Source organism: Panthera uncia (genome assembly GCF_023721935.1).
Source record: "Panthera uncia isolate 11264 chromosome B2 unlocalized genomic scaffold, Puncia_PCG_1.0 HiC_scaffold_24, whole genome shotgun sequence".
In the NCBI taxonomy this organism is placed as follows: Eukaryota; Metazoa; Chordata; class Mammalia; order Carnivora; family Felidae; genus Panthera; species Panthera uncia.
The window spans coordinates 10448224-10473757 of record NW_026057580.1 but is presented as its reverse complement, the minus strand read 5'-3'; the positions used below and the strand labels follow the sequence as shown (position 1 = coordinate 10473757).

The 25534-nt window shown below is 45.4% G+C and overlaps 1 protein-coding gene across 4 annotated transcripts; it reads left to right on the top strand.

Annotated features, from left to right (window-relative positions):
* On the top strand, positions 1-25077 carry MSH5 (mutS homolog 5). Of its 4 annotated transcripts, none has more exons than XM_049653568.1 (25): positions 1-278; positions 687-843; positions 1118-1241; positions 1691-1771; positions 1955-2017; positions 2995-3116; positions 3291-3400; positions 3674-3709; positions 4246-4328; positions 5104-5149; positions 9142-9280; positions 9402-9464; positions 16888-17016; positions 17309-17381; positions 17545-17654; positions 17886-17966; positions 21443-21530; positions 21761-21950; positions 22067-22193; positions 22835-22984; positions 23586-23660; positions 23869-24012; positions 24223-24360; positions 24535-24608; positions 24821-25077. In XM_049653568.1, the coding sequence occupies exons 2-25, from the start codon at positions 700-702 to the stop codon at positions 24930-24932; spliced, it is 2502 nt and encodes an 833-aa protein (XP_049509525.1). In that variant the 5' UTR covers positions 1-278; positions 687-699; the 3' UTR covers positions 24933-25077. The 4 variants fall into 4 exon arrangements, with proteins under 4 accessions (XP_049509525.1, XP_049509526.1, XP_049509527.1 ...); XM_049653569.1 differs by having other exon boundaries at positions 1-322; XM_049653570.1 differs by lacking the exon at positions 1-278 and having other exon boundaries at positions 333-843.
* Positions 25078-25534: the final 457 nt, after the last annotated feature.

Sequence of the window (25534 nt, the reverse complement as noted above, 5' to 3'; positions counted from 1 at the left end):
GGCCCGAGTGCTAAGCAACGGCACTGGCGGCGGGAAGTTTGAACGTTCGGACACCGCCCCATATGCGAATAGACCAATCAGCGTCCAGCCGTCTTAGCAACAGCGATCCTCTCCTCCCTCCAGTCCTGTCGAAGTCTTAAGCAGGATCCGGATCTCTCCGGCCAATAGCGGCTTAGAGGGGCGGGGCGTGTGCGCGCGCACCCCGCCCCCACTCAGGTGTGCCTCTCTTGCGGGAGCGCGGCTCTTAGTGACGCGGTTTCGCGCACGTAGCTACCCAGGTGACTGAAAACGCGGGAAAGTGCCGCGAGTGTCCGCAACTGGGGTAGGAAGTCGAGAAGTTTAGGGCTGCGATAGTGGGGGCGTGGTTGGCAGAGGCGGGGAGAGGAGACGTGCAGACTCGGCCCTCAGGGCCCTCCAGCCAAAGTACAAGCTCCTGGTGACCGGAATGTGGGTGGGGCACGTGGGGTTTTGCAGTCTGGACTTTGGTGATATACCTAAGAAGTCGCCTGTCAAAATGCCTGCAGATGTTAAAAACAAAACGTTACCGCAGCTCTCCCCGGCCCTTGCAGCCCTGCGCCTCAGCCCTCTCCCAGTTCGGGTGGATTTGCGTGTCTACGCACCCCCTATCCCAGCCTCCTGGCGGTGAAATCCCGCTCCTGAACCGTCTTCTTTTTCTGCGCCCCCAGAGCGTCCAAGGCCATGTTCTCCGTAGGAACGATCCCAGGCGGGACGCCGCAGAGCCCGGAGCCGGGGGCAGCTTCGGCCAGCTTTCCCAGCCTGGCCCCAGTGTCGGGCCGTGGGGAGGCTGAGGAGGAGGAGGACAACGAGCAAGAGCCGGCGGAGGTCTCTGGGGCGGCGATAGCTGATGTCTGGTGGAGCAGGCGCTTGGATCCTGAGAGCAGGGAGCTGGTTGGAACTTCGGGATGTTAGAATCAGTGGGCTTGGAATAGCTGGCAGGTCACTTGCCTCTGCTCTGTTTGACACTGACTGAATGGGGACGATGATACTTATCTCAAGGGATTTGATAAAATGATTAAAATTAAGTAGGACATGGCATAACCCTACACTTACCAGCAGTTTCCTTTCCTGTCGGTTTCCTTTCTTCTTCCTGGGATAGATCTATCTGTGTGCGCTGTGGACTTCAGGATACTTGGGCATCGCCTACTATGACACTAGTGACTCTACCATCCACTTCATGCCAGATGCCCCAGACCATGAGAGTCTCAAGCTTCTCCAGAGAGGTGGGAGCAGAACCATGGATTCCTCTACTCTGAGACTGGAAGTGTATTTCACTCTTCTATCCTTACCTGTCTCAATTTATTTTATTGACTCCCAGAATTTCCCCCTGTTGTTTATAGGAATTCATTTCATTATTCAACACTTATTGTTTATAATGTATCAGGTGCTGGGCAAATCAGTCATGTCCGTCCTGCAGGGCTTTGGAGTCTAGTGACAATCTCCAGGTCACTCTTCCCTCCTGCCACCCTGCCAGTCTTCTCATTCCTCAATCTCATGCCTGACTCCTACCTATGCTCCCAATGTGCAGAGCACCTCTTACTTTTAGAGGGAGGAAATGAGGGTGCGTTTGTTTGTTTGTTTTGGAGGGAGTAGAAGGAAATAGCAAGGGGAGGCCTATGGATACCCCCTTAGAGGATCCTTTTACTCATTTGGTCTCCATTCTTCTTCCAAGTGTTGGATGAAATCAATCCCCGGTCTGTTGTTACGAGTGCCAAACAGGATGAGAATATGACTCGGTTTCTAGGAAAGCTTGGTAAGGACTGGGTAAGGGGAAAAGCAAAAATGGGAAAGGAGTGAACTGTGGAATATTCCAGGAGACTAAAGGGTCTTGAAGGAGCAACAGCCAGGAGGCCAGAATTGGGTGAGAGGGAAGGTGGGACAGAGGCAGAGGACTGAGATGTTCAGACTCATGGCCCTTTCTCTGCTTCCCCCACAGCCTCCCAGGAACACAGAGAGCCTAAGAGACCTGAAATTGTATTTTTGCCAAGTGTGGATTTTGGTACTTCCTTTCCTTTGCCCAATTCCTCATCCCATTTTTCCTACCCCTTTCTCCTTACTCTACTTGAGCTCCATCAGAAGTCTCTCCTCAGCCTTATCTTATCCTAACCCTTTGTGTTCTCCAGGTCCCATAAGCAGTCTCCTCAAGATCTGTCCTGCTCCTTACCCTTTAATAACCTGAAACCTTGTGAAGTTTCCACATAGGCGTGTCTAGGGATGAGGGCCTTCCCAGAGAAGAGGAAGTGGTGGCACTTTGTGGATAGCTTTGATTGTTGGGATTTTTACCTTTAAGCCAAAGCCATTTGTCCCTTAAAAAAAAAAAAAAAAATAGACAAAACCTTCCCAGGTTTGTAAAAAGTTTTACAAAACCTTCCCAGGTTTGTAAAAAAGATAAGGAATGTTCTATTCTACTTAGATATTAAGACATTAGTGTTATTCATTCCTCTATTAATATGATCCTTTGACCCCAAATCCCAAATTCCAAATAGATACCTTAGGAATAGATATTCTGAATCACTTGTCTTTCTCAGGTTGTGCTCTCAACCAAAGATCTTTATATTCTAGGTAAAATAAAGAGATAATTAGACTAAGTCTGAAAATTTGGTACATTATTATTAGTATCATCATCATCATCATCATCATCATTTTATTTTGAGAGAGTGTGTGAGCAAGGGAGGGGCAGAGAAGGAGAGAGAGAATCCCAAGCAGGCTCCACGCTGACAGCACAGATGCAGGGCTCAAACTCGAGCTCTGAACCATGAGATCATGATTTGAGCTGAAACCAAGAGTCAGAAGCTTAACCAACTGAGCCACCCAGTCGCCCCTGAAGATTTGATTCTTGTTTCAGCTTTCCATTAACTGCCTGTATAACTTGGCAAGTCACATCCTCTCTCTTGCTTCTATCATTTCATTCTTAAAATGGGGTGAAAATTGGGCTACAAGACCTTTCCTTTTCCTCTCATGCTTCCCCCAAAATAGGTCTGGAGATAAGCAAACAGCGCCTTCTTGCTGGAAACTACTCCTTCATCCCAGACTCCATGACTACCACTGAGAAAATCCTCTTCCTCTCCTCTATTATTCCCTTTGACTGCCTCCTCACGGTAGGAAGGGTCCTGGGAGATGAGGGCTGGTTGGAGAAAGGGACCAATACCCATTCCTAGGGTTGAGTCCTGGGAGGTACTAGTCCAATCCTGGAAAATAATAGTTTTCTCTGGTGTTGTCCAGCCTCCAGGACATTGGGATTTACCTCAACTCCATTACTGATTTCCTCCCAGGTTCGAGCACTTGGAGGGCTGCTCAAGTTCCTGGGTCGAAGAAGAATTGGGGTTGAACTGGAAGATTATAACGTCAGCGTCCCCATCCTGGGCTTTAAGAAATTTGTGTTGTAGGTGATTTACCCTAACCTCAAGCAAAGTAAGGTGGGATTGGGAGGTCTTAACAGCAAGACAAGGTGGGGGGGGTGGGGTGGGAGGAGTGGGCAGTGACCCGTCAGGTAAAGTGCTCTAGGACACATAGGAGCACCTGAAGGGGGTGTGGAGCTCCGGGGAGATGACTGAGACAGTATTCCAGGAGGGGGATCTAGGGGGTGGAACCTAAGAATGAACTCACACCGCTCCTACCCCAGCCACGTTTCTTTCTTCTTGTTTTCTGTCCTCAGGACCCATCTGGTGAGCATAGATCAAGACACTTACAGGTAAGGAGATGGAGGCAGGCTGCGTCTCTGGGGAGAGAGAAGGATTAAGTTTAATACTCTAATAATCCCAGTGAGGCTCCAGTTTCTTTAATCCAGGGGTTATTAAGGTCTCTCTCCTTGAAGAAAAGGGAAGAGAGGGAGAAAAGCCCAAAGGTATCACCCTCCTTTTCTAAAGAGAAAAACTGATACAGAAGTGAGGGACAGACCTTACAACCAAATTTGATCTCAGGAGGATGTTCCCAATCTCCCTTCCATCTTCTCAATTCCCTTTAAAAAATCCAAGTTACCTTGGGGCTCCTGGGTGGCTCAGTCAGTTAAGTGTCCGACTCTTGGTTTCAGCTCAGGTCATGATCTCATGGTTCAGGGTTCAAGCCCCGTGTCAGGCTCCATGCTGACAGTGCAGAGCCTGCCTGGGATTCTTTCTCTCTCCCCCCACCCCCCTCCGCCTCTCCCCTGCTCTCTCTCTCAAAAATAAACTTAAAAAAAATTTTTTTTAAATCCAAGTTACCGCAAGCTCCTTCACTTCTCCCTTACAGTGTTCTGCAGATATTTAAGAGTGAGTCTCACCCTTCAGTGTACAAAGTGGCCAGTGGACTGAAGGAGGGGCTCAGCCTGTTTGGTAGGTATGCCCCTTCCCTCATCCCACACTACAAAATGCTGCCAGAAAAGCAGCTGCCTCCCAACATGTGTCCCAGTCCCTCTTCCCTCCCACTTCACTCCTGTTGCCAGATGTCTCTTCCACTCCAGTCCAGCTTTCTTATGCTCCTTGTACCCTCCCTGAGCTTGGGCCCCCCCCATCCGTAGTTGTCCAGTGTCATTTGCATATCATCTCTTACTTTACCAATTCCATGTTCCTTCCTTGGGTTTCTATGGATGTTTCTGCTGGTTGTGCACCTGTTTAGGGACTTTGGGAGTCCCTATGTTTAGAGGAGAGTTATATAACTGCATAACTGTCCATAACTTATGCATAACTTATTTGCATTGAGTCTTTGTCAGCTGTCTCTGGCTTTAGGGTGTAGTGGGGACATCTCCCCAAGTAGCCGCATGGTTTTACTGTGCATACCTCAGTGGATTGTGTCTAATGTTTACATATATGTGTTGGCCTCTTTGTGAATCCAACCACAGCTGCTCTGTGTATTTTTCTGGCCAACTGTTCCTGTGAGTGGCTATCCCTCCCTAAGCCCTTGGACGGTAATCCTGGCTCAGACTTGTGGCCAGTCGCTGGCTTTAGCTGCCTTTGTGTTCTGTATCTGCAGGACGCCCCCAGGCCAGCCTGTCCAAACTCTGTCCTAACCGAACCTCTGGCCCGGATGCCTCAGTTTAGACACACCCACACATTCCTTTTTCTGCCCCTGCCTTGTAACAAGCTCACTGCCTGCCCCTGCTCCCCACAGGAATCCTCAATAGATGCCACTGTAAGTGGGGACAGAAGCTGCTCAGGTAAGTCTCACACATGTGCTGCAGGTTAATGTATTCATTCTACAGACTCACACAAACCACCCCATCTCATAGTGCTGAGAACTGCCATTTCCCAAATGCTGGCTAAACGCATTTAATCCTCACACCAATCCCGTGTGGTAGCTAGCATCCTCATTTTATGTTGTCAGCACAGATATACGTATGCCCATTGATGGTACAGACTGGCACACATGCAAGCAGCAGAAACAATCACAAAATACTAATGCACACATGGTAATATCTTTTTTTATTGAAGCGTAGTTGATTGCAATATTATATTAGTTTCAGGTATACAATATAGTGATTCAGTGTTTATATACGTTTCGAAGTGATCACCATGATAACTCTAGCTACCATCTGTCACCATGCAAAGTTAACACAGTATTATTAACTATATTCCTTATGCTATACATTGTGTCTTTTTTTTAATAACTGGAAGTTTTGACCTCATATGATACTATCTTTACTTTTTTTAAGATTTTTAAATTTTATTTTAAGTACAATCAACTCCCCAACGTGGCGCTCAGACTCATGACCCCAGGATCAAGAGTCACATGCCAGGCCCCACATGGTACTATCTTTAATTATAAAAATCACACTTCACATTTGAGCTATTGTCTGTTGACTTTCAAAATTGTGTCTCTATTTCTGAGCTGTATATGTGGAATGCTCACCGCACGTCATCACCAGTTGCAATTTCTATAGGCAGTTCAAGCTCAGAGCATCTAAACTGATGCCCACTGGACCTGTTCGTCTTCCTGCATCCTTTTTTATCTGCATAATGGCATCGCTGGCAGTACTGCTTCTCAACCTTGGATTGATGCTTCTCCTTCACCCTTCATATTCAATTATTCACTAAGACCTATTGATTGTACCCTGAAATGTCTTTCTCAGACATCTCTCTCCCTCTTTCCACTGCTCTAACTCTGGCTGTAATCATTTCTAACCTTGGGCATTGTATTCACCTTCAGATTGGTCTCTGTGCTTTGAATCTCTTCTTTTTCCAATCTGTCCTTCGTTCAAAAATACTTGTCATTCCACAACAGAGATCTGAGCATATCACTCCACTTTTTTTTTTTTCTAAACCTTAAGTAAAAACAAAATAACATAAGCCTCAGACTTCCCCATTCTCCATGGGTTGGAGATTAGCATATTTAGCAGTATGATGTTCAGGACCCCTCCCATTCACCCCAATTTAAACTTCCATGATTATCTTCCAGAGCCCTTCCTAAATCCATCCTTACTGGATCTGCCCTATAGTCCAGTCATTTGGGCCACTTTCCATCATGGAAATACACCATGCCCATGTTTATGCACTTCCTTCTGGAAAGTTTTTCCCTTGTTCTTTACCTGTCAGAATCTTACATCTTCTTCAAGGTACAAGCCAACTATCACCTTCGTGGTGAAACTTTCACAGGCACCCATAAGGAGACTGACACACACCTTCCTGTTTGCTCACACGTTGCCTGTTTGTTTTCTAGTTGTACTGTCACATCAGGTTGGAGTTAGCGGTCGGTGAATCTGCTTGTTCTCATAGCTGTGAGCTCCATACAACGGTCATTCCTGTTACCTCAGTGCCTGGCACATGGCCTTGTATGTAGTAGCACCAAGTGAGTAGGTACACAAATGCAAACACATTGGTCACGTCATCTGTACAAACTCAGAGCTGAAACCTTTGCTAGCCTACAGGTGCACAATCCTTTACCCACCTCACCTGCCCTGCACTGTGTGTCTTTTAGAGGTTAATTTAGATAATCTGAGGTCATCTCCAGGTAATTGGGGTGCCTTCATTACCCACGCATTCTACAGGTGCAGATCTCTAATCTCAACCAGGGATGAGAGAGAAGGAATTCTCAGGGGAGAAGAGATCAGAGTTAAAGGGGAGGGGAGGAATGCAGATCCCCCCAGGTAGGATCCAGCAGGGCATGGAATCACAACCTGAATCATGAACTAAGGACCCAGTTGGCCTCCAACTGGACAGGGCACCAGGAAGGTGACTGAATGTCACAGTATGCTCTAAAGAGCACTGTGCTCACAGTCTGGAGACCTGAGTTTGAGACCCAGCTCTAGATTTTGGACAAGCTGCTTGTCAAAGGGCTTCATTTCCTCAGCTGTAGAATTAGGAGGTTTAGCTTGACTAAGATTTCTCCTGGCACTAGCAGTACGTGAGTCAGAAAAACCTAAGTATTTTTTTTAATGCTTATTTATGAGAGAGAGAGCGAGAGAGAGAGAGCACTAGTGTGAGCACAAGTGGAGGAGGGGCAGAGAATCCAAAGTGGGTTCTGTGCTGACAGCAGAGAGTCCCATTCAGGGCTCAAACTTGCAAGCCGCAACATCATGACCTGAACCAAAGTCGGATGCTTAACTGACTGAGCCACCCAGGCGCCCTGAAAAACCTAGGTATTTTACAAGAAAGTCTGCTTGTACTCTCCAAGGTGGGGAAGGGTATTCACAGACTGACCTACACAGCTGCTGGTGGAGCTCTCTGTGGCTAAGGAGCAGAGGTGCCTAAAACCTACCCTCGAATCCAACCTAATTCTCCATTTTACTCTAACCTGGGGTGTTCTAACCCAGGGTAACTGGCCATAGACTATATAGTGTGAGATACATATCCTCCGGCCATACTGTCTCCATAGGTTGGTTCTTTATATGAAGTAGCATGCCTGGGGTGCCTGGGTGGCTCAGTCTGTTGACTTTGGCTCAGGTCATCATGTCACAGTTTGGGGATTTGAACCCTGCATCGGGCTTTGTGCTGAGAGCTCAGAGCCTTCTTTAGATCCTCTGTCTCCCTCCCTCTCTGCCCCTCCCCCCCAAAATAAATAAACATTAAAAAAAATAAGTAAAATAACATGCCTAATGGCTTGCTCTGATACAGAAAAGAATTCATGGGCTCACAGGTCCTTGCAGAGTCTCACACTCTTCATAGCCATAGAGAAGATAGGGGCACCCAGAATTAGACAAACACAGAAGAAACATTTATTACCGTATACTAATTTATTAGGAAATATCTCAGGCACACAAAATGTGGAAGTAATAATAATACAAACGTCTATGTTTGCACGAACAAATTTAAGAATAAGGCAATGTTTTTGAAGGGGCGCCTGGCTGGATCAGTTGGTAGAGCATATGACTCTTTTTTTAAAACATTTTTTTTTTAATGTTTTTGACAGAGAGAGACAGAGCATGAGCAGGGAGGGGCAGAGAGAGAGGGAGACACAGAAGCCAAAGCAAGCTCCAGGCTCTGAGCTGTCAGCACAGAGCCCGACGCAGGGCTTGAACTCACAGACTGCGAGATCATGACCTGAGCTGAAGTCAGACGCTCAACCGACTGAGACACCCATGCACCCCAAGCATATGACTCTTGATCTTGGGGTCATGAGCTTGAGTCCCAGAGTGGGTATAGAACTTACTTTAAAAAAAAAAAAAAAAAGACAATGTCATTGAAGCCTTTTCAGTATCCTTCCCAATCCTTCTCTGCAGAGATGACCATTATCATGAATTGAGGATTATCATTCCACATGGAATGGTTATATACTTTTACAGAACAACAAGAAAAGATGAACGTGTGTGCAATTACACCCAGAGACACTTTCACAGCTAAATGCAGATAAACTCACGCTGACTCACCGTCTCCTACTCAGCTGCAGAGAGAACTAGAGTGTTGGCACACAAATACCTCAATACGCTACACTCCCTCTAAATATTGACAAGCTCCATTACATATCCACATGGAATGACACATGGTTACATCCATCAAAACCATGATAAACAGAGTCGTGCTCACATGCAGAGATTTTTAGTAGATCTGTGTGAACACGCCCGCATAGATAGGACACTGTACTTGCCAGTACAGATACTGATTACCACAATCCCCAGGGACCTCCAGACACACATTTTCACAAGCTGGGATCAAGACAATAATGAGAACAGATGTAATTTCTGTCCCCACCCCCCGTGTCATGCCTCGCTTCCAGGCTATGGTTCACACGTCCGACTCACGACCTGGGAGAGCTAAATTCTCGGTTGGATGTCATTCAGTTTTTCCTACTACCCCAGAATCTGGACATGGCTCAAATGCTGCATCGGTTGCTGGGTCATATCAAGAATGTGCCTGTGAGTCAGGGGTGGGGGCCGGGAGGTGGGGAAGGAGTTTGAGGGTCAATATTGGACATGCGGCTTTTTGAGGAGCATTAGAGTGGGAGAGGGAAAACAATGGCTGTCCCTTTGACTGTAGCTGATTTTGAAACGCATGAAGCTGTCCCACACCAAGGTCAGCGACTGGCAAGTTCTGTACAAGGTAAGATCTTCCTTCTTGAATCCCAGAAATCCAAGTTAAGTCCCTCAGCATGTGATCCAGACCTTCTGTACTCTGGTCACCCTCTCCAACTTTATCCTGACACTTTTTTTTTAATTTATTTATTTTGAGAGAGAGCGCACGAGTGAGAGAGCAAGCATGAGCCGGGGGGGGGGGGGGGGAAAAAGAGGGGGGGAGAGAGGGGGAATCTTTTTTTTTTTTTTTTTTTAACATTTATTTATTTTTGAGACACAGAGAGAGAGAGCATGAACTGGGGAGGGTCAGAGAGAGGGAGACACAGAACCTGAAACAGGCTCCAGGCTCTGAATTGTCAGCACAGAGCCCGACGCGGGGCTTGAACTCATAGACCGTGAGATCATGACCTGAGCTGAAGTCGGATGCTTAACCGAAAGAGCCACCCAGGCACCCCGAGAGAGATAGAATCTTAAGCAGGCTCCATGCCCAGCTCAGAGCACGACTCGGGGCTCGATCCCCCTGACCCTGGGATCATGACTTGAGCTGAAATCAAGAGTTGGATGCTCGACTGAGCCACCCAGGCACCCTATCCCAACACTTAAAAAAACCAAGAAAAAAACTTTGTATTGTAGAAGTTGTGAAAAAAAAAAAAATTTAGAGTAATATAATGAGCCTCCATGTACCCGCCATGCAGCTTTGACACTTGGACTCATGCCAATCTTGTTTCATGTATATCTTCTCCTTGCTTTCCCCTTCCTGGATTATTTTGAAGCAAATTCCAGCCATCATATAATTTCACCCATAAATATGTTAATATGATTTCTAAAAGAAAATTTCTCTTTTTTTTAAATGCTTATTTATTTTGGGGGCACCTGAGTGGTTCAGTCGGTTAAGCGTCTGACTTCAGCTCAGGTCATGATCTTGCGGTTCGCAGATTCAAGCCTCGCATCAGGCTCTGTGCTGACAGCTCAGAGCCTGGAGCCTGCTTTGGATTCTTTGTCTCCCTCTCTCTCTCTGCCCCTCCTTCACTCACACTCTGTCTCTGTCTCTCTCATAAATAAACATTAAAAAAATTTTTTTAATGCTTATTTATTTTTGAGAGAAAGAGTATGAGCATGAGAGGGGCAGAGAGAGAGGGAGACAGAGTATCAGAAGTGGCTCTGCACTGATAGCAGCTAGCCCAATGTGGGGCTTGAACTCATGAACCATGAGATCATGCCCTGAGCTGAAGTCAGATGCTCAACTGACTGAGCCACCCAGGTGCCCCAAAATTACTTTAAACAATTTTTTTAATGTTTATTTATTATTGAGAGACAGAGATAGAGCATGAACATGAGAGGGGCCGAGAGAGAGGTGCCCCCCAAAACTACTTTTAAAAAGGAATAATGGGGGTGCTTGGGTGGCTCAGTCAGTTAAGCATTAGACTCTTGGTTTCTGCTCAAGTATGATCTCACCATTTGTGGGATTGAGCCATGCTTTGGAGCCTGCTTGGGATTCTCTCTCTCCCTTTCTTTCTGTCCCTCTCCCCCACTTATGTGGGTGCTGTCTCTCTCACCATAAATATAAATAAAAACTTAAAAAAACATAAAAAGGAATAACAATATCATTATCTTACTAACAGCATAATTCTTGAATATTACAAATTGTCCGATATTCACATTTCTATTCTTTTTAAAAGCAGGTTTTTAAAAATTTTTTGTAATGTTTTACTTTTGACAGAGAGAGAGAGAGAGAGAGAGAGAGAGCAAGTGCAAGTGGGGGAGGGGCAGAAAGAGGGAGACACAGAATCTAAAGCAGGCTCCAGGCTGTCAGCACAGAGCCTGACACGGGGCTCCAACTCATGAACCATGAGATCATGACCTGAGCCAAAGTTGGAAGCTTAACTGACTGAGCCACCCAGGTGCCCTGCATTTTTTTTTAATGTTTATTTATTTATTTTGAGAGAGAGAGAGAGAGAGAGAGAGAGAGAGAGAGAGAATCCCAAGCAGGCTCCATGCTGTCAGCATAGAGCCTCAACTGGGGCTCGAACTCATGAACCATGGGATCATGACTTGAGCCAAAATCAAAGTCAGATGGGGCGCCTGGGTGGCTTAGTCGGTTAAGCGTACAACTTTGGCTCAGGTCATGATCTCGTGGTACATGAGTTCGAACCCTACGTGGGGCTCTATGCTGACAGCTCAGAACCTGGAGCCTGCTTCAGATTCTGTGTCTTCCTCTCTCTGCTATTTCCCTGCTCTTGCTCTGTATCTCAAAAAAAAAAGAGTAGGATGCCCAACTGACTTGAGCCACGCAGGCCCTCCTGATGTTCACATTTCTAATCCTCTCATAAATGTCATGATTTTTGAAACATTACATTTTGTTTAATCAGGATGCAAATATGTTCAACATATGGCAATGGTTTGATGTCTCTTGAAGTCTCCTTTGTGGGTTCCTTTTGCCTTTCACAGTTCTCCCTCCATCTCTATCTCAATCTTTATCTCTCTTTTTCCCCTTGCAAATTATTTGTTGAAGAAGTTATATTGTTTGTCCGACAGAATTTCCCTTAGCCTGGATTTTGCTGAATGTAATCAGTAGGTGTTTTTGACATGTTTTACGCTCTTCTAGAATTTCTGTAAGTAAATAGTTGAACCTAGAAGATCGATCAAATCCAAGTTAGATTTTTTTCAATACTGTTTTATAAGTGGAGGAATATAATGTCTCATATGTCTGTCTCTCCTTTTGTGATGTTAGCAGCTTTTGATGTTTAATACCTAAGTCCATTATTTCCTTATGGATTGCAAAGTAGTATTATTCTGTCATCCTTTCTTCATTTATTAGCCAGAACATTTCTTTTTTTTTTTTTAATTTTTTTTTCAACTTTTTTTATTTATTTTTGGGACAGAGAGAGACAGAGCATGAACGGGGGAGGGGCAGAGAGAGAGGGAGACACAGAATCAGAAACAGGCTCCAGGCTCCGAGCCATCAGCCCAGAGCCCGACGCGGGGCTCGAACTCACGGACCGCGAGATCGTGACCTGGCTGAAGTCGGACGCTTAACCGACTGCGCCACCCAGGCGCCCCAGCCAGAACATTTCTGTAAAGAGAAACCCTCTCATCTGCTTTTTGGTTTCCCAGTGATATATTTCATATCATAGAAATTGCTTGATTTCCCTCCCCCTGCTTTTATTTATCAGCTATCAGCATATAGGAAATTGGTTCCCTAACATCCTCCAAGGTAGCCAGTGTGTTTTTTGTTGTTGTGTATCATCATGAACTCAGATTTATGCGTGTGTTTCAGTCCTCTGCAATTTTAGTCTTTCTACATGTTCAGATTATTCCATCTTTGGCCAATGGGAGCCTCTTCATGTTGGCTTCTGAGTCCTTTAAACATGACCCCAGTAGACTTTCCCACTTGGCAGCTTCCCTCCTGCTCTCTGATTTGATGGGATCTAACAAAAATATCATTCACATTTCCTGGTTTTATTTTATTTTATTTTTATTTTATTTTATTTTTTTATGTTATTATTTTTTATGTCATCTCTGCACCCAAAGTGGGACTTGAATTTTGACTCCAAGATCAAGAGTCACATGCTCTTCTGACTGAGCCAGCCAGGTGCCCCTACATCTCATATCTCCTGGTTCTGACCCAGGATGAGACATTTCTCCAAGGAGCCCTGGTTCCTTTTAGTGAAAAATTGTATCACAGGCTGTCTCAGTCTGAATGCTGAAACATGTCCCAGCATGTTTTACTTATTGTTTTTAAGACTTTTCTGTGGACATATATAGGAACGTTTAAAAAGTAAAATACATGCATGATAAAATTGGTACTGATACCACCAATTTAAATTCAGAAGCACAGCATCCTTACCTTATATATTCCTTTACTTATCTTCTTCAGTATTTCTTCTTCATACTGAAAATTCTGGTTCTCAATAACACTAGCAATGAGAAGATTAGAATATCATTCATTTGCCTTTTCCTACATTACATCCACAACGATCTTAGTATAACACTTCTAGCACTACTATCAATGATATTATTGAAAATAATTTAAGATTTTTGGGGAGGAGGAGGGAAGTTCTTTTTGTCCCTACTAAGGACATACAGTCAAATTACTGTTTTAGTCACTTGGAATAGTTCCTCTCTGTGTAGTTATGTCACTATCTGGACATACATTTATGTTCATTTGTTTCATTCTATTTTTGATTTTTAAGAATTTTTAAAATTTCATTTATTTTTATAATTACATAAAATATTTATGTAATTCCAAACTATTATGTAGTCAACTAATTCTAGTTTCTATCCACCCCCCCACCTATAGATAACATTTTCTTTTTAAAATTTTTAAGATTTATCCTTCTGTTGCTTTGTTTTAAATTCTTTTTTTTTTTTAATAATTAAGATGTAAAGAAAAGTTGCAAAAATTGTACATGGTGTTCTCACATATCCTTCATCCAGTTTCCCTTAATGTTAACATATTACCAAAACAATGTTGACATAACCATAGTACAGTTATGTCAGAAATCTTTTATGAGTTATAATTCAGTGTTGTATTTTTATTTTACTCAAATTTTTCTAGTTTAGTTCCTTAAGAGTTCTTTTCAGATTGACTTTTAATATACCCATTTATTTATTTTTTAATAGTTTTTTAAAGTGTATTTTTATTTGAGAGAGAGCTAGAGAGCAAGCAGGGGGGGAACAGAGAGAGGGAGACAGAATCCCAAGCAGGCTCTGTGCTGCCAGCACCCAGCACAGATCTTGATGTGGAACTTGAACTCATGAGCATGAGATCATGACCTGAGCTGAAGTCAAGAGTCTGACATTTAACCGACTGAGGCACCCAGGCGCATACCCCCCACCCCTTTTTAAATAGTTTTTTAAAGTGTATTTTTAATATGCCCATTTAGCTTTTAGATTGGCTTTTCAGATTCAGGTAGGCTTTTGATATGCTCTTCTGACATGGCCCCCAGTCCATTTTTGAGCACTTCCTAACTTTTTACCACTACAAGATGCTCCAGAGTCATCTTATATTTTCCTTGCCTAAGCCCTAGAATCAACCATTTCTCCAAGGAGTCCTGGTTACATTCTTTGGAGAATAGTATTAGAAACCAAGATCTGGACACTAGATGTGGTTATTGCTACTGGGGTATCTGTTCACTTCTTTTCACCACAGACAGAGCTAAAGAAATTAATGTAGTATGCTAACGCATGCATATACATCTGTATTCCTGAATCGATCTATCTATATAAGAATCCATGAGTTCATACTCATACCTCTGATACCACAGAGTTCACTCTATACCACAGTCAATACCACAGAGTTCACTCCAGACTTCCTCCTTTCCTCATTTGTAACTTCTTTCTCTGCCAGTGAGAAACCTGCTTCTTATTATCTTCAGCAGGTTTCTTTTAACATGAACAGATATGTGGAACTATTTGTATCTTCCATTCCCACTACTGAACATTCATCAGCCAGGCCAGGCTATGCATTCAGGGGCTCTGCACACTGTGTTCTCAACGTAGCAGGGTGGTTAAAAGCCAGACACCTGGGTTCAAATCCCAGCTCTTTTATTTACTCTGTGAGACTTTGAGCAAATTATGTTATTTCTTTGTGCTTCCAGTTGCTCCTCTGTGAAATGGAGATAATTCCTATCTCCAAAGATTATTTTGAGGATGAATGAAATTAACATATGTGAAGAGTTTAGAACATTGCCTGTCACCTAGTAAGCATTCAATAAGTGTTGGCTCTTACTCCTACCTCTATTCATTTACTCATGCTCTTGCTTTCAAACAGAATACTCTCCTTCCTTTTGAATAGCCTTATTCACAACCAAGTTCATTTCCTTTTCTCTGTAAAGATAGCCCATATTAGTCTTTTTTTTTTAATTTTTTTAAATGTTTATTTTTGACAGACAGAGCATGAGCGGGGAAGGGGCAGAGAGAGAGGGAGACACAGAATCAGAAGCAGGCTCCAGGCTCTGAGCTGTCAGCACAGAGCCCAACGTGGGGCTCGAACTCACAGACCGCGAGATCATAACCTGAGCCGAAGTCAGATGCTCAACCGACTGAGCCACACAGGCACCCTAGTCCATATTAGTCTTATTCTCTGAACTTATTTCATAATTTTAATCAGTTCCATAACTTGGTCAATCTGTTTTGTGGGTAGTCATTATTTTTGCTGCTTGTTTATTTCCATCATGGCTAGAGTATAAACCCTTTGATTTATTTACTTCATATATCTTCTACCACCAAGTAAGGCTCAGTAGATGCCCTATGGATTTGGTCTGTCCGCTCAGTCTAACCTTGGCAGCCACCTCAGGGCCCTGAGCTTCACCCTGAGTAATTAACTGTCAGTGACTCTCACCCTTTCTCTCTTCTTGCTGTCTTTCCCCAGTGCTATCTTGCTCCTTCTGCTCATTTACTGTTCTGCCTTCCATATCTCTACTTCTCTTTCTCCTTCCTCAGTGTAAAATCCTTTCCTCTTAGGGGCACCTGGGTGGATCAGTTGGTTGATCATCCAGCTTTGGCTCAAGTCATGATCTTGTGGTTCATGGGTTCGAGCCCTGTGTCAGGCTTTGTGCTGACAGCTCAGAGCCTTCTTTGGATTCTCTTCCTGTCTCTCTGCCCCTCCCCTGTTGTGTGCGTGCACATGTGCGCTCTCTCTCCCTCTCTCTCTCAAAAATAAGTAAACACTAAAAATAAATAAAAAGTTTAAAAGATCCTTTCCTCTACTGAAGCACCTACCACTTTATTTTTACTTATTTATTTATTTACTATTATTTTTTTAATGTTTATTTATTTTTGAGAGAGAAAGAGACAGAGTATGAGCCAGGGAGGGTCAGAGAGAGAGGGAGACACAGAATCTGAAGCAGGCTCCAGGCTCTGAGCTGCCAGCACAGAGCCCGACGCGGGGCTCAAACTCACGAACTGTGAGATCATGACCTGAGCTGAAGTCAGAGGCCCAACTAACGGAGCCACCCAGGTGTCCCTATTTATTTATTTTTTAAGTTTATTTATTTTTCTTGAGAGAGAGAGAGAGCACGAGCAGGGGAGGGGCAGAGAGAGGGAGAGAGAGAATCCCAAGCAGGCTCCACCCTGTCGGTGCAGAACCCAAGAGGGCTCGAACCCAAGAACTGTGAGATCATGACCTGAACCCAAACCAAGAATCGGACACTAAAACAACTGAGCCACCCAGGTGCCCCTATTTTTAAATCTTCTGGGTGTATTTCTGTCTTCCTCGTTTGACCAAGAGCTCATCTGGGACAGGGCCCATTTTAGTTCTTTGTAGTCTCACTATTTAGTGTAGTGCCTGACACAGAATTTTACAGATGCCATTTTCCTCACTTACTGTTTCTTTTTTGCCTTTGAGATCTTCTGTCTTTTATATTGTGTTTCCCCCTGCTGCTCTCTGTTCTTCTCAGTCCATCCCTGTCCCCTCACCTCAGCCCATCTTCTGTCCATTTCTGCTACAGACTGTGTATAGTGCCCTGGGCCTGAGGGATGCCTGCCGCTCCCTCCCCCAGTCCATCCAGCTCTTTCAGGACATTGCCCAAGAGTTCTCTGATGACCTGCACCATATTGCCAGCCTCATTGGGAAAGTGGTGAGTGGAAGACAGAGGCAGAACCCCTGGGGACCTAGGGAAGAGAGGTGGGATTGGAGGACACAGAAGGACTGTGCTCTGGGGAATGTGCTATGGAAGATGAGAGACATCAAAGTCAGTTGGATGACCAAAGAATGAGATGGTGAGAGGAAGTGTCAGAATGTCAGAGACCTGCTTGGAGGGTTAGGGTTAAAGCAGAAACTGCAGGGAGGATTGGGACCCGAGTAGAGGTGAGGAGCAGGATTGGGAGATGGTTCTGGGTGATGAGCAACTGGACTTTTTATCTCTTCAGGTGGATTTTGAGGGCAGTCTTGCTGAAAATCGTTTCACAGTCCTCCCCAACATAGATCCTGAAATTGATGAGAGTGAGTGTTGGGTGTGCAGTGGGGCCTATGGGCCCCAAACACGAGCCTGCCCAGTGATGGGGTACCATCATCAGTAGGTGGCCACTACAACTGGGGCTAACTAACCATGGCAAACAGGGCAGGAACCTTACTTTCGATACTCATATGTCTTCCACCCTCCTAGAAAAACGAAGGCTGATGGGACTTCCCAGTTTCCTCACTGAGGTTGCCCGAAAGGAGCTAGAGAATCTGGACTCCCGTATTCCTTCATGCAGTGTCATCTACATCCCTCTGGTGAGGGCAGGAGGACGGGTGTAGCCTCCAGGGGTCTTTTATGGGAGATATTAGGTTTATGAAGGACACACTGCTGGATAAGAAAACCCCTGGGGAAGTGTGAAGAATATGAACACGGTGGTGGTTTTAGGCCCTTGAGAGAAGCACTGGAGAATACTGGGATCTCCCCTCTGGGGAGATAAGGTGCCCAGTACTTTACTCCCTGTTTTAACTCCTCTGCACTCTCCCCAGATTGGCTTTCTTCTTTGTATTCCCCGCCTGCCTTTCATGGTAGAGGCTAGTGACTTTGAGATTGAAGGACTGGACTTCATGGTAAGGCCCTTGACTTCTATGGGGGGGGGGGGGGGGGTGATGAGGGAAATGAGTCAGCAGCTGAGGGAGGGCCTTCCCCCATTAGCACTGCCCAATATGGGATGTCTCTTCTACAGTTTTACTTTGATCTTTACCAGCTCTGAAATAAAAGAGAAAGAAGTCAGGTGAGAAAGAGATAAAAGACCTGTACCCTGAAAACTACAAAATGATGAAAGAAATTGAAGATGACATAAAGAAATGGAAAGACATTCCATGCTCTGGAAGTGGAAGAACAATTGTTGTTAAAATGTTGATACTACAGTTTACAGATTTAATGCCATCCCTATCAATATACTAACAGTATTTTTCACAGAACTAGAACAAACAATCCTAAAATTTGTATGGAACTTCAAAGACCCTGAATAGCCAAAGCAATCTTGAAAAACAAAAAACTGGAGGTATCAGAATTCCAGACTTCTAGTTTTATTACAAAGCTGTAGTAATCAAAACAATATAGCACTAGCACAAAAATACACACATAGATCAATAGGACAGAATAGAAAGCCCAGAATATGCAATAGAGAGGGGCACCTGGGTGGCTCAGTCAGTCAGTCTGACTCTTGGTCTCAGCTCAGGTCTTAATCTCAAGGTCGTGAATCAAGCCTTGCATTGGGCTCCATGCCAGGCATGAAGCCTACTTAATAAACTCAAAATGGATTAAGGACCTAAATGTGATACAGGAAACCATAAAAATCCTAGAAAGAGAGCACAGGCAGTAATTTATCTGACATTGGTTGTAGCAACATCTTTCTAGATACCTCTCCTGAGGCAAGGGAAACAAAAGTGAAAATAAACTATTGGAGCTGCATCAAAATAAGAACCTTCTGCATAGCAAAGGAAACAACCAAAAAAACTAAAAGGCAACTGTGGAATGGGAGAAGATATTTGCAAATGACATATATGATAAAGGGTTAGTATTCAAAATATGTAAAGAACTTATAGGGGCGTTTGGCATGCGACTCTTGATTTCACGGTTGTAAGTTTGAGCTCCATGTTGAGTGTAGAGATTACTTTAAAAAATTTTTTAAATATTTATTTTTGAGAGGGCGGGGAGGAGCAGGGAGAGAGAGGGAGACACAGAATCTGAAGCAGGCTCCAGGCTCCGAGCTGTCAGCCCAGAGCCCAACGCGGGGCTCAGACTCACCAATGGTGAGATCGCCATCTGAGCTGAAGTCAAACCCTTGCCCGACCAAGCCACCCAGGGGCCCCAAGATTACTTAAATAAATAAAATTAAAAAAAAAAAAAAGAACTTATATTACTCAATAAAAAGAAAAAACAAATAATCCAATTAAAAAATGGGCAGAAGACATGAACAGACATTTCTCCAAAGAAGACATCTAGATGGCCAACAGACACATGAAAAGATGCTGAACATCACTCACTGTCAGGGAAATACAAATCAAAACCACAATGAGATATCACCTCACACCTAAAGCCACACTTTAGTCAGAATAGCTAAAATCAAAAACTCAGGAAACAACAAGTGTTGGCAAGGATGTAGAGAAAAAGGAACCTTCCTGCACTGTTGGTGGGGACAAAAACTGGTGCCATCACTGTGTAAAACAGTATGGAAGTTCCAAAGAAAATTAAAAATAGAATTACCCTATGATCCAGGAATCACACTGCTGACTACCCAAAGAATACAAAAACACTAATTCAAAGGGATACATGCTCCCCTATGTTTATAGCAGCATTATCTACAATAGCCAAACTATGCAAGCAGCCCAAGTGTCCACTGATAGGTGAATGAATAAAGAAGATGTGGTACACACAATGGAATATTACTCAGCCATAAAAAAAGAATGCGATCTTACCATTTGCAATGGCATGGAAGGATCTACAGAGTATTATGCTAAGTAAGATAAGTCAGAGAAAGATAAATTCCATATCATTTCACTCATATGTGGAATTTAAGAAGCAAAAATGAACAAAGAAAAAAGACAAAACCAAAAAACAGACTCCTGACTATAGAGAACAAACTGATGGTTACCAGAGGGCAAGTGGGTGAGGGGATGGGTGAAACAGGTGAAGTGGATTAAGAGTACATTTATCTAGGGGCGCCTGGGTGGCGCAGTCGGTTAAGCGTCCGACTTCAGCCAGGTCACGATCTCGCGGTCCGTGAGTTCGAGCCCCGCGTCAGGCTCTGGGCTGATGGCTCGGAGCCTGGAGCCTGTTTCCGATTCTGTGTCTCCCTCTCTCTCTGCCCCTCCCCCGTTCATGCTCTGTCTCTCTCTGTCCCAAAAATAAATAAAAAACGTTGAAAAAAAAATTAAAAAAAAAAAAAAAGAGTACATTTATCTTGGGGCACCTGGGTGTCTCAGGCGGTTAAGCATCCAACTTTGGCTCAGGTCATGATCTCAGGGTTCGTGAGTTTGAGCCGCACATTGGGCTCTGTGCTGACAGCTCAGAGCCTGGAGCCTGCTTCAGATTCTATGTCTCCCTCTCTCTGTGCCCCTTCCCCACTCACACTCTCTCTCTCTCAAAAATAAACGTTAAAAATAAAAAGAGTACACTTAATAAGCACTGAACAGTATACATAGAAGTATTGAATCACTATATGTACACCTGAAACTAACATAACACCGTATGTTAATTATACTAGAATTAAAAATATATATATCAGAAATTATCAAGGAGAGGCATAACTAAACTAGTGTTTAAGAATGAATATTTGGGTGATAAACTTACAAAGAAAATAAAGAATTGATTCCCAGAAAGGTCAGAATAGAGGTTACTTTTGAGGAGCTGGAGAAGGTTGTGATAGGATGGCTCTCTGGGGTAGCTGGCAAAATTTTAATTTCTTAACTCAATTTGTAACCTACATAGTTAGTCACAAGGGTATTTGCCTCATAATAATTCTTCTACACATTTGTTTAATTCAGTTTTTTTTTCTTTCAATGTTTATTTTTGAGACAGACTGTGAGCGGGGGAGGGGCAGAGAGAGAGGGAGACACAGAATCCGAAGCAGGCTCCAGGCTCGGAGCTGTCAGCACAGAGCCTGACGTGGGGCTCGAAGTCAGGAACCATGAGATTACAACCTCAGTGGAAGTCAGATGCTTAACCGAGCCACCCAGGCGCCCTGTTTTATTTTAAAATATAAAGTTAACGGGGCGCCTGGGTGGCTCAGTCAGTTAAACGTCTGACTTCGGCTCAGGTCATGATCTCACGGTCTGTGGGTTCGAGCTCCGCATCGGGCTCTGTGCTGACAGCTCAGAACCTGGAGCCTGCTTCTGATTCTGTGTCTCCCTCTCTCTCTGCCCCTCCCCTGCTCATGCTCTGTCTCTCTCTGTTGCAAAAATAAATAAAAACATTAAAAAAAATTTTTAAATAAATAAAATATAAAGTTAAAAAAAAAGTTGGGGTGGGGCTGGAGGTGATGTTAGAGAAGATGGAGACCAAGAATGCAAGGCCCACAGCTTTGAACCCTTGCACCCAGTTTCTGTCAGAGGAGAAGCTGCACTATCGTAGTGCTCGAACCAAGGAGCTGGATGCATTGCTGGGGGACCTGCACTGTGATATCCGGGGTGAGGAGAAGCAAAAGGCTGGAGGGGAGCGGGCAGCTTGGAGGATATTCTAACAGGCTCCTTTCTTCCTGCTCTCTCACTCTGACTTTGTACCTTTTCCTCTCAATGTCTCGGGGTGTCTCAGACTCTTTCTCTGCAAGCCTATTTCCAGGTCTTTCTGCTGGCTTCTTTGTCTCTTCTTCATTTTCTCCTGGAGCTAATGTCCAGCCCCCTTCCTCCCCTACCTCTAGACCAGGAGACCCTGTTGATGTACCAGCTGCAGTGTCAGGTGCTGGCACGGGCAGCTGTCTTGACCCGTGTGTTGGACCTTGCCTCCCGCCTGGACGTCCTGCTGGCTCTTGCCAGTGCTGCCCGGGACTACGGCTACTCAAGGCCCCTTTACTCCCCCCAACTCCTTGGGGTCCGAATCCTGAATGGCAGGTGAGAACAGAAGGGGCTGGAGGCATAGACACAAGGGGCCCAAAGGCCCCATCTCTGCTGCCTTCATTTATCTGGATTCACAGGCCATGTGCGAGGTAACTCTCTACCCACTGCAGACATCCTCTGATGGAACTCTGTGCCCGAACCTTCGTGCCCAACTCTGCAGAGTGTGGCAGGGACAAAGGGAGGATCAAAGTCATCACCGGACCCAACTCCTCAGGGAAGAGCATATACCTCAAACAGGTGAGGAGAGCGGCACATGGGTAGCTCAGTCAGGTGAGCACCCAACTTCAGCTCAGGTCATGATCTGACAGTTCATGTGTTCAAGCCCCACATCGGGCTCGCTGCTGTCAGCACAGAGCCTGCTTTAGATCCTCTGTCCCCCTCTGTCTGCTCCTCCCCCACTTCTCTCCCCCAAATAAAACATTAAAAAAAAAAAAAAACAAGTGAGGAGAATCCCTGCACACTGGGCCTCTGGCATCTTTTTCATTGTCTCCATCTCCCACCTGCCTGCAAACATGGGTCCCTACAGCTCTTCCCCTGTGTTCTGACTCGATCTGTCATCAAAAGTTTGTAGTGCAGACTCCCTGCTCCTCTACCTCACATGTTCCCATTCTGTACTTGAGGGAGAGCCATGCTCTAACAGATCTTTCTGTGCCCTGAAATCCTCTCCCCCATCTCTGAATAGATCCATGCCATTCCCAGGTGTGCCTCTGCCCCCTCCCCCCTTCCTTTTTCCTGATTCTAAAGAAAGCTGAAGGGGCTCTACTCTTCTATTAAACCGTGTTCATCCCTCTTTGATCTATAATTCACCCCTCAGCCTTGACTCACCTTTACCCCAGCCCACACCATCAGGCCCCAGGCCCTGTCTCCTCCGTTTCTAGGTAGGCTTGATCACATTCATGGCCCTGGTGGGCAGCTTTGTGCCAGCAGAGGAAGCCGAAATTGGGGCAGTGGATGCCATCTTCACCCGGATTCATAGCTGCGAATCCATCTCCTTGGGCCTCTCCACCTTCATGATCGACCTTAACCAGGTCAAAGGGAGCAAAGGGGGGTGGGATTGTGGGAGGGTATTAGTAAGGAAGGAACTTTACTCTTGAAAAATAATCAGGGGCACCTGAGTGGCTCAGTTGGGTGGGCGTCTGACTCTTGATTTCAGCTCAGGTCATGATCCCAGGGTTGTGGGATCAAGCCACGTGTGGGCTCCATGCTGAGCACGGAACCTGCTTAAGATTCTCTTCTCTCTCTCTCTCTCCCTCTCTCTTCCTCTGCCCCTTCACACACACACCCCCCCCCATGCTTTCTCTCTAAATGAAAAAAAAAATCTAAAAAGAAAAATGATCAGAACAAGAAAAATCTTCATTCTGCAGCATGCCTTCTGTATTAGGGGCAGGAAGCACCAAATTCAGAGACTGGGAGAATCAATACCATGAACTTTTTACTGAACCTTTGATTTGCATGAGACACTGTTGGCAATGAAAGGATGAATGAAATGTGTGTCTTACCACTGAAGAACCTGCAGTCCAGTAGGGTGGACACATACATAAGCAGCTTTATTCACAGGCAGACTGTGGTCAGTGCATTACAGGCTTGAATGCCAATGAAATCCTCCCTTGTCCGCCTGGTACCCAGCAGGTGGCGAAAGCAGTGAACAATGCCACCAAGCAGTCTCTGGTCCTCATTGATGAATTTGGAAAGGGAACCAACACGGTGAGGAGACAAAAGGATGAGAAACTGAGGAGGGGAAGGCGGGGGAAGACAAAGGAGCACGAGGGTGACGCTGTGCCTCGGGAAAGGAACAGGGGTGCATGGGGCCAGAAAGAAACAGAAAAGTGCAAAATGGGGCAGGCCAGGGCAGGTGGAGAAGTGTACACAGGGCACCTCTGGTTCAGTACCCTCACCCCTGCCCTCTGCGCAGGTGGATGGGCTTGCGCTTCTAGCTGCTGTGCTACGACACTGGCTGGCACTTGGACCCATGTGCCCTCACATCTTTGTGGCCACCAACTTTCTGAGCCTTGTTCAGCTACAGCTGCTGCCACAGGGGCCCCTTGTGCAGTATTTGGTAAGGAAACCCATCTAGCCCTCTAGGGATCCATAGGATGAGCAGTTACCAGAACTGAGTGAGGACAGGCTCTTCAGGTACGACAGGGGCTCCCTGAGCACAGGAACCATGTCCCTTCCCATTTCTCACTCCCCACAGGGGTTGGCCAAGGGTTTCAGGGCAGGAAGCAGAGAGATTGATGACACACTGTCCCCTTGTATCTCTTTTAAGACCATGGAGACCTGTGAGGATGGGGACGACCTAGTCTTCTTCTATCAGGTTTGTGAAGGTATTGCCAATGCCAGCCATGCGTCCTACACAGCTGCCCAGGCTGGGCTTCCCGGCAATCTCATTGCCCGTGGCAAGGAGGTGAGATCCAAACGTCAAGTACCTCCATCAGGGCTCCCTTCCGTTAGCCTGGCTTTCTGGGTCCATGGGATTTCTGACCCTTAGTTCCAGTTCTCTTACCCAACTCCCCCTCCTCTATCCCCCACCTCCACGTCCCACCTCCACCCCCACCCCCACCCTCCTTCTGGTTCCTAGGTCTCAGACTTGATCCGCAGTGGGAAACCCATCAAGCCTGTCAAGGAGTTGCTAAAGGAGAAGCAAATGGAAAAGTGAGTGTGTGGCCCAGTGTCCCGGCTCTCTCTAGCATGTCTGCAGCTCTTCTCCCCCTTTCAGGGACTCAGCCTCTTTGTCCTTCAGAGACCCACGATTTATCCTGAAATCTCTAAATTTTCCTGGGCTCCCTGTGCCACAGCCTCTCTCCTCTGCCTGGGGACTCAGTTATCTCTTCTCCCATAAATCCCATTTTTCTCTCTCCCATTAGTTGCCAGACGTTGGTAGATAAATTTCTGAAACTGGATTTGGAAGATCCCAACTTGGACCTGGACATTTTCATGAGTCAGGAAGTGCTGCCGGCTGCCACTGGCATCCTTTGAGAGTCCTTCCTTGGCTTTCCTCCACTTCCCAAGACCCCAGCGAGCTGCCATGCCCTGTCTCTTTCCTGGTCTCCCTCAGGCCCAAAATTCTCAATTTTCCTGGAAATTCTGTTTCACGTTAGGAATAAAGTTTATTTCAGACCAAGGTATTGTTTCTTTAGAGCAGCCATCACAAAACAATAGGAAAGACATGAAGCACCAAGCAGAAGTCCACAGAAGGGTCTGCCCTGCCTCATTAAGAACACAGTGACACTGGGGCACCTGGCTGGCTCAGGGGAGCGTGTGCCTCTCAATCTCGGGGTGGTGGGTTGGAACTCCATGTTGGGTGTAGAGATTACTTTAAAAAAACAAGCTTAAAACAACAACACAGTGACACTGCTGTAGGGGGACCCTTGGGTTCTACCCAGGGGACTTCATGAGAACCAGCTCTTTTCAACAGACCCTACAAAAGCAGATGAGAAGGAAGACAGAGAAACCCAATGGAGATGGTCTTTTCCCCTTAAGTAGGAACACCCCAGCCTCAGAGACACTGCAGGAAAGCCTGAGAGGCTGAAAAGGTGGGATGGGCACCAGGCAGGGGGAAGGGGAGGGACCCACCCTGA